The sequence below is a fragment of the Somniosus microcephalus genome, chromosome 4, assembly GCF_052327205.1.
Source record: "Somniosus microcephalus isolate GS21.2 chromosome 4, FLI_Smic_1.0, whole genome shotgun sequence".
Taxonomy (NCBI): domain Eukaryota; kingdom Metazoa; phylum Chordata; class Chondrichthyes; order Squaliformes; family Somniosidae; genus Somniosus; species Somniosus microcephalus.
This window is the reverse complement of record NC_140990.1, coordinates 265975401-265991141: the sequence shown is the minus strand read 5'-3', so window position 1 is coordinate 265991141 and position 15741 is coordinate 265975401. Positions and strand designations below refer to the sequence as shown.

Here is a 15741-nt window from a genome sequence, read left to right as displayed (position 1 = left end):
ATGGGAGGAAAGGACAAAACAGTCTGAAATAAGAAGCGCGGGAGATAAAGACAGACATTCCTTAAACAAGGACAAAAGGGAGAGAGGTTAAAGAGAAAGATAGTGATAGAAAGAGTAACAAAAAGCAGCGTCAAGAAAGTATAAATGGGTCAGGGTTGAAATGTTTATATGCGAGTGTGAAAAGCATTAGAAATAAAGCCGAATTGTGGGTAGGCTTCTGGGGTCAGTTTTCCTCTACTTTGCGCCTATTTCCTAGACATCAAGCAAAGGAAAAAGGGGTGGAGACCTGTTACACCACCCTATGTTTCACGTGCATGACCAAGGAGGTGGAGTGCTTCTGCCTGGAATAGGTGGAAGCCTTAACATAAGGAGCGGGGGCGTGACCCCAACATACCTTGCGTCTCATTTTCCTATGCCTCTGCTGGCAAAGGCCCACACGCATCAGTGGCAATTGCAAGAGGACTTTTGAGGTTGTGCCCAGTCTCCTCAGTTCGGAAAATCTGAGAAGAGACTGCCAGAATCCTCCTCCAACCTCTAAATAAGTAAGTGGAGGATCATCAGGCCATTTTTTTTACAACTGTCTGGTTTTGCAAACAATATTTGGCTCTTTTTATTTATGCCTGAACTTGCCGTATCTGCTCTGATACCAAATCTCAACCAAAGAAACAAAAAAATTAGTATTAAAATGGCATTGATAAAATTAAAATATAAGAGCTTCTTCGCACAAATGGAGCTTAGCTTTATGCTCACTAAAGTTGAGCAAACAGAGTGTGACATGAATCTTGTCATTCATGTGGAAATGACTTATGAAATAATACTGGGCGGCCTGCTGGTGGCGCTGTCCAGGGAGAGTATAAATACTCGGGCATGGGCCCAGCTTGCTCAAGACATTCTTTAACAGGAACTAGTGAAGGACACAACTAGACCTCCATGTTGTAAAACAGTTGATTAAAGCTTTGTTTAATGCTTAGACCAAGTGCCTAGTAGTTTTCTTATGTCAGAGTGCACATCAGATTTCAACCCTAAACAGGAAATAGCGCAAATCCATATTTGCATATTTTTCAATTTTGTTTTAATATGTAAATGGAATTTTGTGCAAGTGCACGTTAGGCCATTTTGAAAGACGCGCCAGAAATCCCCACTCTCTAATTAAGCGGAGACCCACAATAGGGATTCCTTGCCAATTTTGCAGCCCTCATTCGCAAGTTCTGTGCTCATAGAATTATTAACTTCATTGATATTATTTAAAATATTATTGGAAATTGGGATAATTGTGAGGAAAGTTCCACAGAGGAATATCACTATTCATGATTTTCTATCTTTTCTTATATAATCAGGAAGAAATCCCCCCTCATCTTGATGAAGTTCCAGAGGATGTACATTATTTGGAATGCCCATATCCTGACTTGAAGGCCTCTATTCTGCAAGAGTTCCACAATCTCAATGAAAAATACAAATCTCAGCTAGAGGAGATCAATCATCAACTTAAGTTCACAGACAGGTAAAATAACATTTATGCAAAGAATGAATTATGAAGTCAATCTACATATTATCTTCCTGCTAAATAGATGGAAACGTTCTTGATACTGCAATGGATGTGCTTGTACAACTGTATGTAATGGGGAGCAATTTTCATCTGTCGACCACCCCATTCATGCTGAAAATCTCCCACCCATTGGTCCCAAGGTTTCTACTTTAAGGTATTTTTAGACAAGAACTCAGCAAATATGTCTAAGAATCAGTTTTGCATTGTGCCATATTTTCATGCATTTTTCTGCAGATATAGACACCTCTTTAGATGTCATTTCTACTTCAAGTTCAGTTAATTGGAGTTTTCTTACATAAAGCAATAGCATGTAAATAATTCAGGTTCTTCATTGTGACTCAATGGCCCGGATTTTGTAGTTGGCGGCGTAACTAAGGATTAAGTTGCCAGCATCCGAACGGAATGCAATTTAACTGTTGGGCTCCCTCCTTCGAGAAGTTACTGTCAGACACTGCGGAGAGGAGCGCAGCGTACTGGCCCATGGATCCCAGGGGCGCACCGCATACCTGGGATCACGTGGGCCAGTGCTCCAATCAGAAAACAGCAGGTCTCTCATTCACCCCCATTCTATGACGCTTGCATTCTTTAGTTCATTTACAGACGATTTGAGTGCAATGAAAGATAGATGCGTATTTGGATCAATTAAAGACTGAAGCTTTGATCTCCTCGATGGGTTTTTACCCTCTTATAAGTATTGGGGTTACAGGCATCAACATTGCAGTGTTTAATCACAGCCACATCCAGTCGGACCGTATCAGAAAAGCTTTCCAAAATTTCAAACTGTTTAACAACGTACAGAAGTTAGCAGAAATACATTTGTCGGTTTACTGTCGCCAAAACTAGTTGCTTGTGAAAAGCTGGCAAGAGGATGACCACCACTTTTAAAGTATCTTTTCCTCACAAGAAAGCAGCACAACTTGTGAACCCACTTAAAACTAAAGCTATCAGAGTATTATTTTCTGGCACTACCAATAAGGATATCGCTCGAATTTGTGGAATTCACAAGTATGGTGTGCAAACAGGCTCCTGCGCCTGTTTGCACCAGCTGTAACATTTTCATGTGTAATTGGTAGGCAGTTGGTGGGCAATTAGCCCAACTGCGCCAGCAATGTGGATTTCAATGTCAGAGCAGATGATCTGTCAAGTCGAGCTTGACGGATCGCAAGTTCGGGATTTAGCGTATGTGCAATCCCAAACTTGCTGTCCATTTCAGCATACTCTGAGAGTACGCAGTCATACCGACTGCAAATTCTGCCCCGTTATAAATAAAACAAAAGCACTTGCCATACTGCAAGTATTGATGTTGCAGTAAGAATAGATTTTATTAAAAAGCAACAAAGCCAAACTAGAAGTTGAAAAAACGATGCCATACTAAAATGCTGACTAAAGATAAATGCTTGTTGTAATGTGGTATCACAGCTTGGTTCTATGGAAATATTGTATAAAAATCGCATGCTACTTTTAACTGTTTTCTTAAAAACCTCTTAGGGCTGATTTTACTTTCAGTTTCCAGCTGCAAAGAGAGGAAAAGTATGTAGAGACCTGAAACACCTGGGGCTGGATTTTGCCAATGGGGAGCTTTTGAAGGCGCCCAAATTCTGCCATTTTCCCAGCAGTCCCACCTCCAAACCCGCCTCCCCAGGGCTGACAAAATCACCCCCCTGGTCTCTGCCACTTTTACGTTGCTCCAGAATTTACCCCGGGGGTGGGGTGGTGTAGGACAGAATGCTTGTGTCTGTATTGCAATAGACGCAGGCTTAGAGCAGTCAGGTAAACAAGGTAGGAGGAGGCATTTCTGGCCTTCCCACCTCATTTTCCTCCTGAATTGCTGGTGGGGTATCCATTTTAAAGGAGTGCTCTTAACAGGTGAACCTTAGGTACTATTCCCAGATCTTCTCTGTTCTGAGGATTGGGCAGTGGCAGAGCAGCAGCAACAACAGGCCCCCCCCCAAAAAAGTACGTCCCTTTTTATTTTGGGACATCGAGCCAGAGACCTGGGCTGGAAGCCTTCTGTTGGCAGTTTTCGGCCAGCAGCCAGAAAGCCCTGATGCATTGGGCCTAGGTTAATACCCTGAATATGCAAATACAAATGGGTTCAGGTCAAGTCAGTCACAGTGTACACACAAACATATGAAAACGACAGATAGGAAAAGACCTATTGGTCCATCCAGCCTGTCCCACACAATTGTGATGTTTTGCACACTCTAAAAATCATTTTCTACCTTCGGAAATCTACATTCAAAGATCTCCAGACACTTTTCTGTCAGGAACTCCTCACTTCTGCCAGTACCTGGCAGCTGCTGTGCCTCATACAACTCACTCCGAGTGCAATAATGGGATAAAACCAGGAAACTCGTATCTATAGCATCTCTGGCTGACCGTTGGCTGTATGCAAATGACGCCAGTGGCAAGGTGGCGGGTGCATCACGGGAAGGCTCAAAAAGCGCAAGGGAACTCAGGAGAAGCACTTTAGAGGTGGACAAGCACCAGAATTGGCTTCCACGAGAATTTTCTCACTGGAAACATTTCCTTAATTGTTCCAGCGCATCAAAAACTTAATTATTACTGCGATATAAGAAAGGAAACCCATTAAGTTTTCTTTTTTAATATTGCAGTAATAATTAATTTTTTTTTGTGTTTAGCTTTGCAGTGACTGGCATTTCTCCTTTTTTCAGTAATTGCGGATGGAGTGAAGAAGAAAATTGGACTTTTCAAGTTATTGTAGATCTGTATTCTCATGGGACACAGAATCGAAACATGCTGTACCTGGATATGCTGATGAGGCTGCTGCCACACAAATCCAAGCAAGAACTGGTAAGTCCCTTATTTTGAGTGTAGAGGAAGGTGTGTGTGGGATTTCAAAATATTATTTAGAGATAATTTTCTCTTTATTAGGATAAGCAATATATAATTGTTTGAGCTCCCTGAAAACTTCAGTGAACTTATCCAGAAAACTGGCCAGATTTGCAACAAATACCTAACTGGGAAGGCAGTTGAATCTGAAGAGGCAGCCAAAGACCTATAAAACCAGTTAGATAAAATCTGTGAGTGGGCTATCCAGTGGCAGATGAGATTCAATATGGATAAGTGTAAGGAATTGTAAGTAGTGAAAAAAAACTGTGCAACATACATTCTCTATGAATGGTATTGAAATAGCTACGGCTGAAGTAGAAAGAGACCTGGAGGTACTAGTAGATTCAGTGCTTAACATTTCCATTTACTGTAGAGCAAATAGACTGCTGAACTGTATTGCCAAAACAGTAGATTCGTGCTAAAATTGTACAGTGCTCTGGTCAGAGTGCACCTTGAGCATTGTGCTCAGTTTTGGTCAACAAGATACAAGAGACATTCAAGGCCTGGAGATAGACCCGACATTGATGCCAAGAGTCAGAGGACCGAGTTATGAAGGAAAACTTGGTCCATTCAAGCTTGAAGTGCGGCAACTAACTTCATCATCGGCCGACTATTGTTGGAGCTCCTGTGACTGTCCCCCACTTTAAGGCATGAACTTGAACCCTAGAGTTGTGTTTCTGATTGTCCTTGGTTGCTCTTTCATTAACATGATGTAGCTGCAGTGCATAATATGACTTGCTGATTGTGGATACCATTGGCTAATTCAAAGATTAGCTCATATGCCTTTTGATGCCATTTTGTCCTTCAAGGATCCCACTGCTCTCCTCCAGGTACTCGACCATTGGCACTTTCTAGATGGAGGTAGCCAGGTTACTTAACACAGCGTTGAGCAGTCACTGGTAGTCATGTCTACTGTCATTACAGTGGCAAGTTGTGACACCTGACCTGACATACATATAGAGGTATATAAGATGGTATACAAAAAATAAACTGGATACTACTCTATGAGAGCAGGATAAGGGGGCACAGGTTCAAATTAGCAAAAGTAAAATTTGGGATTCATATCAGGAGGCACCTTCCATACACAGAGTGATCAACATGTGGAAGTCGTGAAGATAAAAACGCAGGACTCCTTTAAAAAATAGTAGATGCTCTGCTGGGGATTATGGATTCATTCAGAGTAGATGGGACAGACTGATTGGTCTTCATCAACAACATCTATTTTGCGTTATTGTGAATATCTGAGCTGTATAGCCCAAGAAGGTTGCCCATCCATGTTTACAGACTGAACGGAGGTGTTCCGCAAAGCGGTCACCTCATCGCCATTTAGTCTTCTCAGTGTAATTTCCCAGCTTATGAAGGACAAAAATGGCCAGCATTCCTGCTCCTGAGTGCTATCCAATGAGCCTAGGAACATAGGAAATGCGAGACAGTAAAGACCAAGGTCCATGTAGTTCGTAAAAGCAAAATACTGCGGATGCTGCAAATATGAAATAGAAACAAAAAATGCTGGAAATAGTCAGCAGGTCAGGCAGCATCTGTGGCGAGACAAACAGAGTTAACGTTTCAGATCGATGACCTTTCGTCAGAACTGGAAAAAGTTAGAGATGTAACAGATTTTAAGCAGGTGCAAAGGCAGGGAAAGGGGGAGGGGAGGAAAGAACAAAAGGGAAGGTCTGTGATGGGGTGGAAGGCAGGAGAGATTAAATGACAAAAGGGACGATAGTACAAAGCAAAAGGAGATGGTAATGGGACAAGAAAAGGAGCAAAAGATTAGTCTAGAAGAGGTGTAAATGGGAATGGCAGAAACATCAACAGCTGCCATGTGAAAAAATTGGAGCAGAGGTTATGGTCTGAAATTGTTGAACTCGATGTTAAGTCCAGAAGGCTGTAAAGTGCCTCATCGAAAGATGAGATGCTGTTCCTCGAGCTTACGTTGAGCTTCATTGGAACAGTATAAGAAGCCGAGGTCAGAGTTGGAGTGGAGCGGAGAATTAAAGTGACAGGCTTATGGGGTCACGCTTACGGACTGAACGGAGATGTTCTACAAAGCGGTCACCCAATCGTCGTTTAGTCTCCCCAATGTAGAGGAGACCACATCGCGAGCGGCGAATACAGTATACTAAATTGCAAGAAGTACAAGTAAATCGCTGTTGCACCTGGAAGGAGTGTTTGGACAGTGGGAAGGGGGGAGGTAAAAGGGCAGGTATTGCATCTCCTGTGCTTGCACAGGAAGGTGCCGTGGGAAGGGGAGGGGTGATGGGGGTGATTGAGGAGTGGATCAGGGTGTCTCGGAGGGAACGGTCCCTTCGGAATGCTGAAAGGGGAGGGGAGGGGAAGATGTGTTTGATGGTGGGATCACACTGGAGGTGGCGGAAATGGCAGAGGATGATCCGCTGAATATGAAGGCTGGTGGGGTGAAAGGTGAGGACAAGAGGAACCCTATCGTGGTTCAGGGAGGGGAAGGGGTGAGAGCAGAAGTGCGGGAAATAGAACGGACACGGTCGAGGGCCTTGTCAACCACTGTCGGAAGAGTCGGAGATGGGCCATGTGAAGGTGAGGGAAGGGTGGAAATTGGAAGCAAAGTGAATGAAATTTTCCAGTACAGGACAAGAGCAGGAAACGGCACCAAAACAGTCATCAAAGTACTGCAAAAAGAGGTCGGGGGGGACCTGAGTAGGACTGGAACAAAGAATGTTCCACAGATCCCACAAAAAGGCAGGCATAACTATGACCCATGTAGGTTCCCATAGCAACACTTTTTTTTTGGAGGAAGTGAGTGGAGCCAAAGGAGAAGTTGTTCAATGTGAGAACAACTTCAGCCAGGTGGAGGAAGGTGGTGGTGGATGGGGACTGGTTGAGCCTCTGTTCAAGGAAGAAGTGGAGCACCCTCAGGCCATCCTGGTGGGGGATGGAGGTGTAGAGGGATTGGACGTCCATAGTGAAAAGGAGATGGTTGTGGCCTGGAAACTGTTAAAGTGGCGGAGGACGTCGGAAGAGTTACGGATGTAGCTGGGAAGAAACTAGACAAGAGGAGAAAAAATAGAGTCGAGATAGGAAGAAATCAGTTCCGTTGGGCAAGAACAGGCTGAAATGATAGATCTACCAGGGCAGACCCGTTTGTGGATCTTGGGAAGGAGGTAGAAGCGGGTTGTGTAGAGTTGGGGGACAATGAGGTTGGCGGCCGTGGAGGGAAGATCTCCAGAGGAGATGAGGTCAGTGACAGTCTTGGAAATGATGGCTTGATGTTCGGTAGTGGGGTTATGGTCCAGGCGGAGGTAGGAGGAGGTGTCGGAGAGTTGGCGTTCAGCTTCTGCTAGGTAGAGGTCGGTTCGCCAAACAACAATGGCGCCACCCTTGCCAGCAGGTTTAATGACAATGTTGGGGTTGGATCTGAGAGAATGGAGTGCTGCAAGTTCAGAGGGAGGTAGGTTGGAGTGAGGGAGGGGAGCAGAGAAATTGAGACGGCTGATGTCATGCTGGCAATTCGCAATGAAAAGATCTAGAGAGGGTAAGAGGCCAGAGGGAGGGGTCCAGATAGAACGAGAATTCTGAAAATGTGAGAAAGGCTCCGCTGTGCGGGGAGAAGACTCCTGGCCAAAGAATTGGGCACGGAGATGAAGGCGGTGGAAAAAGAGCTCTGCGTCGTACCGAGCTCGAAATTCATTGAGGCTGGGGCGTAAGGGGATGAAGCTCAGGCCTTTGCTAAGGACTGATTGTTTGGGGTCAGAGAGGGGAAGGTCAAAGTGGATAGTGAAAACACGGCAGGGGGTGAGATTGAAAGAAGGGATGGGATTAGAGGAAAGTGAAGGGGAAGAAGGTTCCGGAGGGGTGTTGGTGTCCAAGAGTTGTTGAAGCTTGCGATCCTTGATACCTGAAAGGAAGAAAAAAAGTTTTTTGTTAAAGCGCGGATGAGGCGAAGGATGAAATGGAACTGCGGACCAGGACAGCTTTGAGATAGAGTATGTCGGTGCTGCTGAAGAGAGAGGTCGAGAGCATGCATGTGGTGGTGCAAAGCGTTGAGCGTGGACCTCAGGATGCAGCGAGAGCAGTGGTTCGAGGAATGGTGAATATCTTGGTGATATCTGTAATCCTGGGTGGATCCGAAACATGAAGGGTGGAATTTCAGTTGGAATCCACGTGGAATAAGTCAGAGCCGGAAACAGTTGCTGAGGAAAGATATGTGGCTGTGAAAGCGAGTTTTGGCAGATACCTGATCAAACACGAGAGGGGAAACAAAGCAATGAAGATGAACAAGTTAAAAGAGACAAACTGAAATCCCGTCGGAGAGAAGAGCAGAACTATCAGCCCTTTTGTCATTTAATCTTTCCTGCCTTCCACCCTATCACAGACCTTCCCTTTTGTTCTTTCCTCCCCTCCCCCCTTTTCCTGCCTTTGCACCTGCTTAAAATCTGTTTCATCTCTTTTTCCAGTTCTGACATAAGGTCATCAAGTTGAAACGTTTGGCTCGATTTTTGCCAGGCCCGAGGAGGCGGGATTGGAGGCGTGTGAGGTGTTAAAACCACAAACAATGGCGAGCGGCTCCGATCCCGCCTCCGAGCAATTTTCCCACATTTGTGGTTTCAGACCCCGTTTCCATCCTGCCTCCAAGAGGCGGGATAGGCCCTTAAGGCCCTTAACAACCAGTAAATTGCTTCTATAATCCCATTTGAGAGGCCTTTCTGATTTTAACACATTTCCCCCATCCTACACGCCTCCTCTGGAACATGCCAGTTAATCCTGGCGGCCTCACAAGTGCATTGCTTACTAACAGCTGCAGCTCCACCATTAAAAAGCAGTTTTCACCAATGATCACTTGCAAGTGGCAGAACTTTGTTGTCTCAGGTCTGGGAGAGCTTTTAGCAGGCATACTCGTTGTTGTGGAAGTTTGGAGCCTGACACCCATCTCCAGTGTGACCTACTGGGAAACCCCTCTCCCCACCTTGACTGAGCGCTTCCTCAACTGAGGCATATACCAGAAGCATGGCGATCATTTATTTCCTTTCCTCCTGGACATCAGATTTGGACGAAGACCAGCCGTGGCAGCAGCAGAACTATGAACAGCAGCAGCAACAACCGGAGTGCCAAGCTGCTGCTCATCCACCTGAAGCTGCACAGGCCAGAAGGCGACAGCGCACGACCACATTGCTGCCCGGGATGCAAGGGAAGCCCTCATGTTGGCCAGATTTGCTTAGCCTGCACAATCAAACACTTTTGCCTCGCACCTTCTTACCAGCACATCGACAATGAACAAGAACCTGCGGATTCCTATCACTCTGACCACCATACTGACAATTGCAAGTCGCTCTAAACGCTCAATTTGGAAGTCCCATTTGCGAAATGACACAGGCCACAACTTCAACAATTTGCCATCAGAAATTTTTATCACAACAAGCAACTGTTGGCATTTCAAAAATAAACACACCATAACACCCAAGTGACTACCCTTGTGACTACTTGTGCATTATCTTTCTCTTACGCATGCTCCTACGTGGTGCTTCCCCTGTGGCTTCACCAGATGCGGAAGCCCCTTGCTCACTTTCTTGCTGCTCTTGTCTCGACACCTTTGGCGGCCGTCCTCTGGGGTTGCGAACCTGTGAGGGCTCGGCAACAATCTGCTGCTCCTGCAGCTGTGCAGGGGATGAGACGCCCATCTCAGTTGGGTAAGGACTCTGTGGGGCTCTGACCGAGGGCTTTGCAGTGGCATGGTCATGTGAGCGCTTGGAGAGGAGCCCCCACTTCCTTGTTGTCTGCCACCAACATCCCTGTCATGGGTTAACCCCACTTCAGAGCTAGCAAGTGGCTTGACAGCACCTTGCTGCATTTCAGGGGGGCCACGAGAACCCGTTTCTGCACTGGACGTCCTACTCCAGAGAACTTCCATGAAGGTCTGGTTTCTATGTTCAATAGCTGACCGTCGCTCCTCAAGAGATGCCAGTCTATTCTGAACAATGACCATGTTTTCAACACTCTGGCGACTTAGCTCCTCCATGGCCATAGCCATACTCTCCGCTACCGTAGCCATCCTTTCCACGGAGGTTGCCATCCTTTCCGTGGTGATGTGTTCATGTGTCAATACCTCTACAAAGGCTCTGCTCATGTTCGCAATGGACTCCTCTATTCGCTCCACACTCACAGCGACCCTGGATACAAAACCTGCCAGAGACTCCTGCACCTGTTCCTGGAGTTCCAGCACCGCTCTCCTTCTGAATGGACCCAGAGGCACAGGGTCGACATGCAGCTGAGCCGAGCTGGCAGAGTCCTGCGCCCTCTGACGATGACTCTCCACTGCTTTCCCTCTCTCCACCATCTGCTGATGTTCACTTGTGAGCTGTGATATATCAGGTGACAACACTACCCTATCTCGCGAAGATCCCACCAAGGTGTGAGTGTATGCGCTGGTGCTGGGTGCGCTGAATTCTGTTGATGCTGCGCCCTCAGAGGTTGCAGCTTCCTCTGAGGAGCCTTGAGGCTCAAGCTGTTCCTCCTGGACAGTGGGGACGGGGGCTCTCGATGGTCCTGTGGGGGAGTAAAGGAAAGAGTTAGAGATGTGAAGTCAAGGTTACATGCACATTGAATAGTGCAGATGATCATAAGTCAATCTGTTAGAGCATCAGAATCATTATCAGTGACTCATGCAGTGTCAATGAGAGAAATGCCAAACTATTCTGTCACCAGCTTGCTGTGATGCGCCCGTCTGTCCATCTCCCACTTGGGAATCGTCCTCGACACCGGCGATTTCCAGGACCGCCTCCTCCCAGGTGGTGAGCTGGGCTACTGAGGGTAGCCCTCCTCCTGTCCTCGCTCTTTCCCTCTTATTGTGGGCTCTCTTTTCCTGCAATGGGGGACACAAGTGGAGTTTGAGTGAGAATGATGGAGTGAGTGTAGGGAATCCATAGCATAGATGCTTAGAAGGAGACAAAGGGCCCTCCCTGTGTGTTGTAAGTTGTTGTCGTTGCTTCACAGTGATAGGGAGTGTGAGGGCTGCATGGTCGAATAGTTATGGTCATAAGTGAATGTAACCATAGAGAGAGAGGGAATGGGTAAGGGTGCAGGGATGTCAAGTGGGATGTGGAGGAAGAGGCTGGCAAAGCAGAGTGCTCGTGAGGAGAGGCGATAGGGATCAGATTGAGGGTGATGGGAAAGTCATACTCACTTTTCCTGTGCGGAGAAGGTCATGTAACCTCTTCCTGCACTGCAGCCAGGTTCTGCGGCTCATAGAGATGGAGCTGACCTCCTGGGCCACTTGCAGCCACACAGCTTTAGTCTACTGGGGTGGCTTTTTTCTCCCTGAGGAAAGGAGGAGCACCTCCTTATTGGATCTTGCTCCCTCCACCAGAGCTTGGAGGGAGGCCTTATTGAAGTGTGGAGCACACTTTGGCCTACTGGTGGACATAGTGGATGAATGAAGGGCTTACAACAATGGTCATAAAGTTTCCAGTCTCCAGAAGAAGCAAGGTTGCTTAAATCCAACAGCATTGATGACGTCATCGGAGGCGACTTTCTGTATGAAAAGTCTCATTGGGCCAGGGGTTTCCACACACTGGAAATCAAGTGCCCAATTAGGGGAAAATTGCACTTTTTTCCCACTTTACATCGGAGTCAGGGTCCTGACACGCCCCAGCCCACCCCCAATGGCAAAACCGAGCCCGTTAACTCTGTTTCTCACTCCACAGATGCTGCCTGACCTGCTGAGTATTTCCAGCATTTTCTTTTTCTATTCCATCTACTTCGCCTTCTAATTGCATGATACAATGATAATGGACTTGTTGACTAACCATAGCAATCAAACTCTCTCAATTCGTTTACAACAGACCCAGACATGACGCGAGGAAAACCCCAGTGGTAGAGAACCTTGGGAGCCATAGGTCCAAAGTCACTTGTTCTTCCCAAGTATGATTTACCACATGTCATGTCTCAAATTACTCATACACTGTATCCCAAATGTTATTTTCTGAAAGTAATCTATCTAATTTGCATTTGAATGAATAAATATTAACTGCTTCCACCTTCTCCCTAGGGAACCTGTTCCAGATATTGACCACTTGCTCACTGAAATATTGTTTCCACAGATTAGTTTTGAATTCAAGCGCAGGCCATGTCCTCTGGTTCTACTGTTCTGGACAAGGTGAAATAGCTTGTTATGGTCCAAGTTATCTAGTCCCTTTAGAATTCTAAACACTGCAATCATATTACCTCTCAACCTTCATTTTTCCAGTCAGAACATGCCCAATTTACATAATCATTCCTCATAATCCAATCCCTCCATCCCCATAATCATTCTGGTTGGTCTCTTCTGTATCTTTGCAATACCTTCAGTATCACTGCTGAAAGTGCAGCTACGGGTAATCCGGTGAGGACAGGATCAGGTTCTGTTGTGATTCACTCTTTCCCCCAGGATTAAATCGTTTTCTGGCGGTCACTATTAAGATTCACAAATGAATAATGGCCATTTGGTTTATGTACTGGAAGTTGACTGGAACTGCACCTTAGCAAGATATCAGTCTTCAGAAGAAGAGGGGGGAGACTAAGTGGGAAAAAAAATATTGATTTAAAAAGAACTCTTAACTAATGGCAAAAATAGATCACATACCAACCAAAACATATATCCGAGGAGATGTTTTAACATCACATAACACTTGCATTAAGCGTGGCCAGAACATTGTACAAAGTCAAAGACAGAGCAGTCAGAGTGAGAATGGGGGGGGAGGGGGGGTGCAGATGATTTCAAGTGGTTAGCCACAGGGCATTCAGGATCACATGGAAATGTTCAGAAAAACGGTTCCCAATCTGCATTTGGTGTCTCAGTGTAGAGGAGACCGCACCATGAAAGAAAGAAAGAACAGGAAACTCTCGTTTAAACGGCACCTAATTTATCCGGAATTCTCTAATAACCGGCAAAATTCAGGAGTAGGTTTTTAGGCTCCCGTATACTGTATAATTGCGGCTGTGTAACCGGGGATCTCATACCTTTTGCCGTGTAACCATGGCTCCTGCACCTCTGATTGTGTAACCGGGTCCCCTGTACCTGTGCAGCACTTCTGGTTGTGTTACGGGGCTCCAGCAGTTCTGGCTGTGTTACGGGGCTCCAGCACTTCTGGTTGTGTTACGGGGCTCCAGCACTTCTGGCTGTGTAATGGGGCTCCAGCACTTCTGGCTGTGTTACGGGGCTCTAGCACTTCTGGTTGTGTAATGGGGCTCCAGCACTTCTGGCTGTGTTATGGGGCTCCAGCACTTCTGGCTGTGTTACGGGGCTCCGGCACCTCTGGTTGTGTAATGGGGCTCCAGCACTTCTGGTTGTGTAATGGGGCTCCAGCACTTCTGGCTGTGTTACGGGGCTCCAGCACTTCTGGTTGTGTAATGGGGCTCCAGCACTTCTGGTTGTGTAATGGGGCTCCAGCACTTCTGGTTGTGTAATGGGGCTCCAGCACTTCTGGTTGTGTTACGGGGCTCCAGCACCTCTGGTTGTGTTACGGGGCTCCAGCACTTCTGGCTGTGTTACGGGGCTCCGGCACCTCTGGCTGTGTTACGGGGCTCCAGCACCTCTGGCTGTGTTACGGGGCTCCAGCACTTCTGGCTGTGTTACGGGGCTCCAGCACTTCTGGTTGTGTTACGGGGCTCCAGCACCTCTGGCTGTGTTACGGGCTCCAGCACTTCTGGTTGTGTTACGGGGCTCCAGCACTTCTGGTTGTGTTACGGGGCTCCAGCACTTCTGGCTGTGTTACGGGGCTCCAGCACTTCTGGTTGTGTTACGGGGCTCCAGCACGTCTGGCTGTGTTACGGGGCTCCAGCACTTCTGGTTGTGTTACGGGGCTCCAGCACTTCTGGCTGTGTTACAGGGCTCCAGCACTTCTGGCTGTGTTACGGGGCTCCAGCACTTCTGGCTGTGTTACAGGGCTCCAGCACTTCTGGCTGTGTTACGGGGCTCCAGCACTTCTGGCTGTGTTACGGGGCTCCAGCACTTCTGGCTGTGTTACGGGGCTCCAGCACCTCTGGCTGTGTTACGGGGCTCCAGCACTTCTGGCTGTGTTACGGGGCTCCAGCACTTCTGGCTGTGTTACGGGGCTCCAGCACCTCTGGCTGTGTTACGGGGCTCCAGCACTTCTGGCTGTGTTACGGGGCTCCAGCACTTCTGGCTGTGTTACGAGGCTCCAGCACTTCCGGCTGTGTTACGGGGCTCCAGCACTTCTGACTGTGTTACGAGGCTCCAGCACTTCTGGTTGTGTTACGGGGCTCCAGCACCTCTGGTTGTGTTACGGGGCTCCAGCACCTCTGGTTGTGTTACGGGGCTCCAGCACCTCTGGTTGTGTTACGGGGCTCCAGCACTTCTGGCTGTGTTACGGGGCTCCAGCAGTTCTGGCTGTGTTACGGGGCTCCAGCACTTCTGGCTGTGTTACGGGGCTCCAGCAGTTCTGGCTGTGTTACGGGGCTCCAGCACTTCTGGTTGTGTTACGGGGCTCCAGCACTTCTGGTTGTGTTACGGGGCTCCAGCACTTCTGGCTGTGTTACGGGGCTCCAGCACTTCTGGCTGTGTAATGGGGCTCCAGCACTTCTGGTTGTGTTACGGGGCTCCAGCACTTCTGGCTGTGTAATGGGGCTCTCATACCTTGGGCCACTGTCACTCCATGTCCTTTCTTCCTTATCCGGAATTTTTAATCAACCAGCATCATCCCGGTCCCGTTGGTGCTGGATACCAAAGAGTTTCCTGATTTATATAATGCCTTTCACAATCTCAGGATGTCTCAAAGTGCTTTACTGCCAATAAAGTAATTTTGAAGTGTGGTCACTGTAGTAATGTAGGGAAATGCAGCAGCCAATTTTCACACAGCAAGGTCCCACAAACAGCAATAAAATAAATGACTATCTGTTTTAGGTCTTGGTTGAGGGATAAATGTTGGTCAAGACACCAGGAGAATTCCCCTGCTCTACTTCAAATAGTGCCATGGGATTTTTTACCTCCACCTACGAAGGCAGAAAGGGCTTGGGTTTAACCTCTCTTCCAAAAGAACATAAGAAATAGGAGCTGGAGTAGTCCATTCGGCCCTTCGAGCCTGCTCCTCCATTCAACAAAATCATGGCTGATCTTCTACCTCAACTCCATCTTCCCGCACTATCCCCATTTCCCTTAGTTCCCAAAAAATTATTGACCTCTGTCTTGAATATACTCAACAACTAAGCATCCACAGCTCTCTGGGGTAGAGAATTCCAAAGATTCACAACCCTTTGCGTGAAGAAATTTCTCCTCATCTCAGTCTTAAATGGCCGACCCCTTATTCTGAGACTGTGACCCCGTGTTCTAGATTATGGGGCTAAATTCGGTTGATTTGCGTCTCCTGTTAGCG

General features: G+C 47.1%; 1 protein-coding gene across 3 annotated transcripts in view; it reads left to right on the top strand.

The window, feature by feature from the left end:
- Positions 1-15741, top strand: part of LOC147120432 (coiled-coil domain-containing protein 148-like) — a 152181-nt gene that overhangs the window by 81698 nt on the left and 54742 nt on the right. For all 3 annotated transcript variants that reach the window (XM_085986338.1, XM_085986339.1, XM_085986340.1), the window contains 2 exons: positions 1338-1501; positions 4222-4360. In XM_085986338.1, the coding sequence (XP_085842464.1) occupies positions 1338-1501; positions 4222-4360 (303 nt within the window). The remainder of the gene's footprint in view (positions 1-1337; positions 1502-4221; positions 4361-15741) is intronic.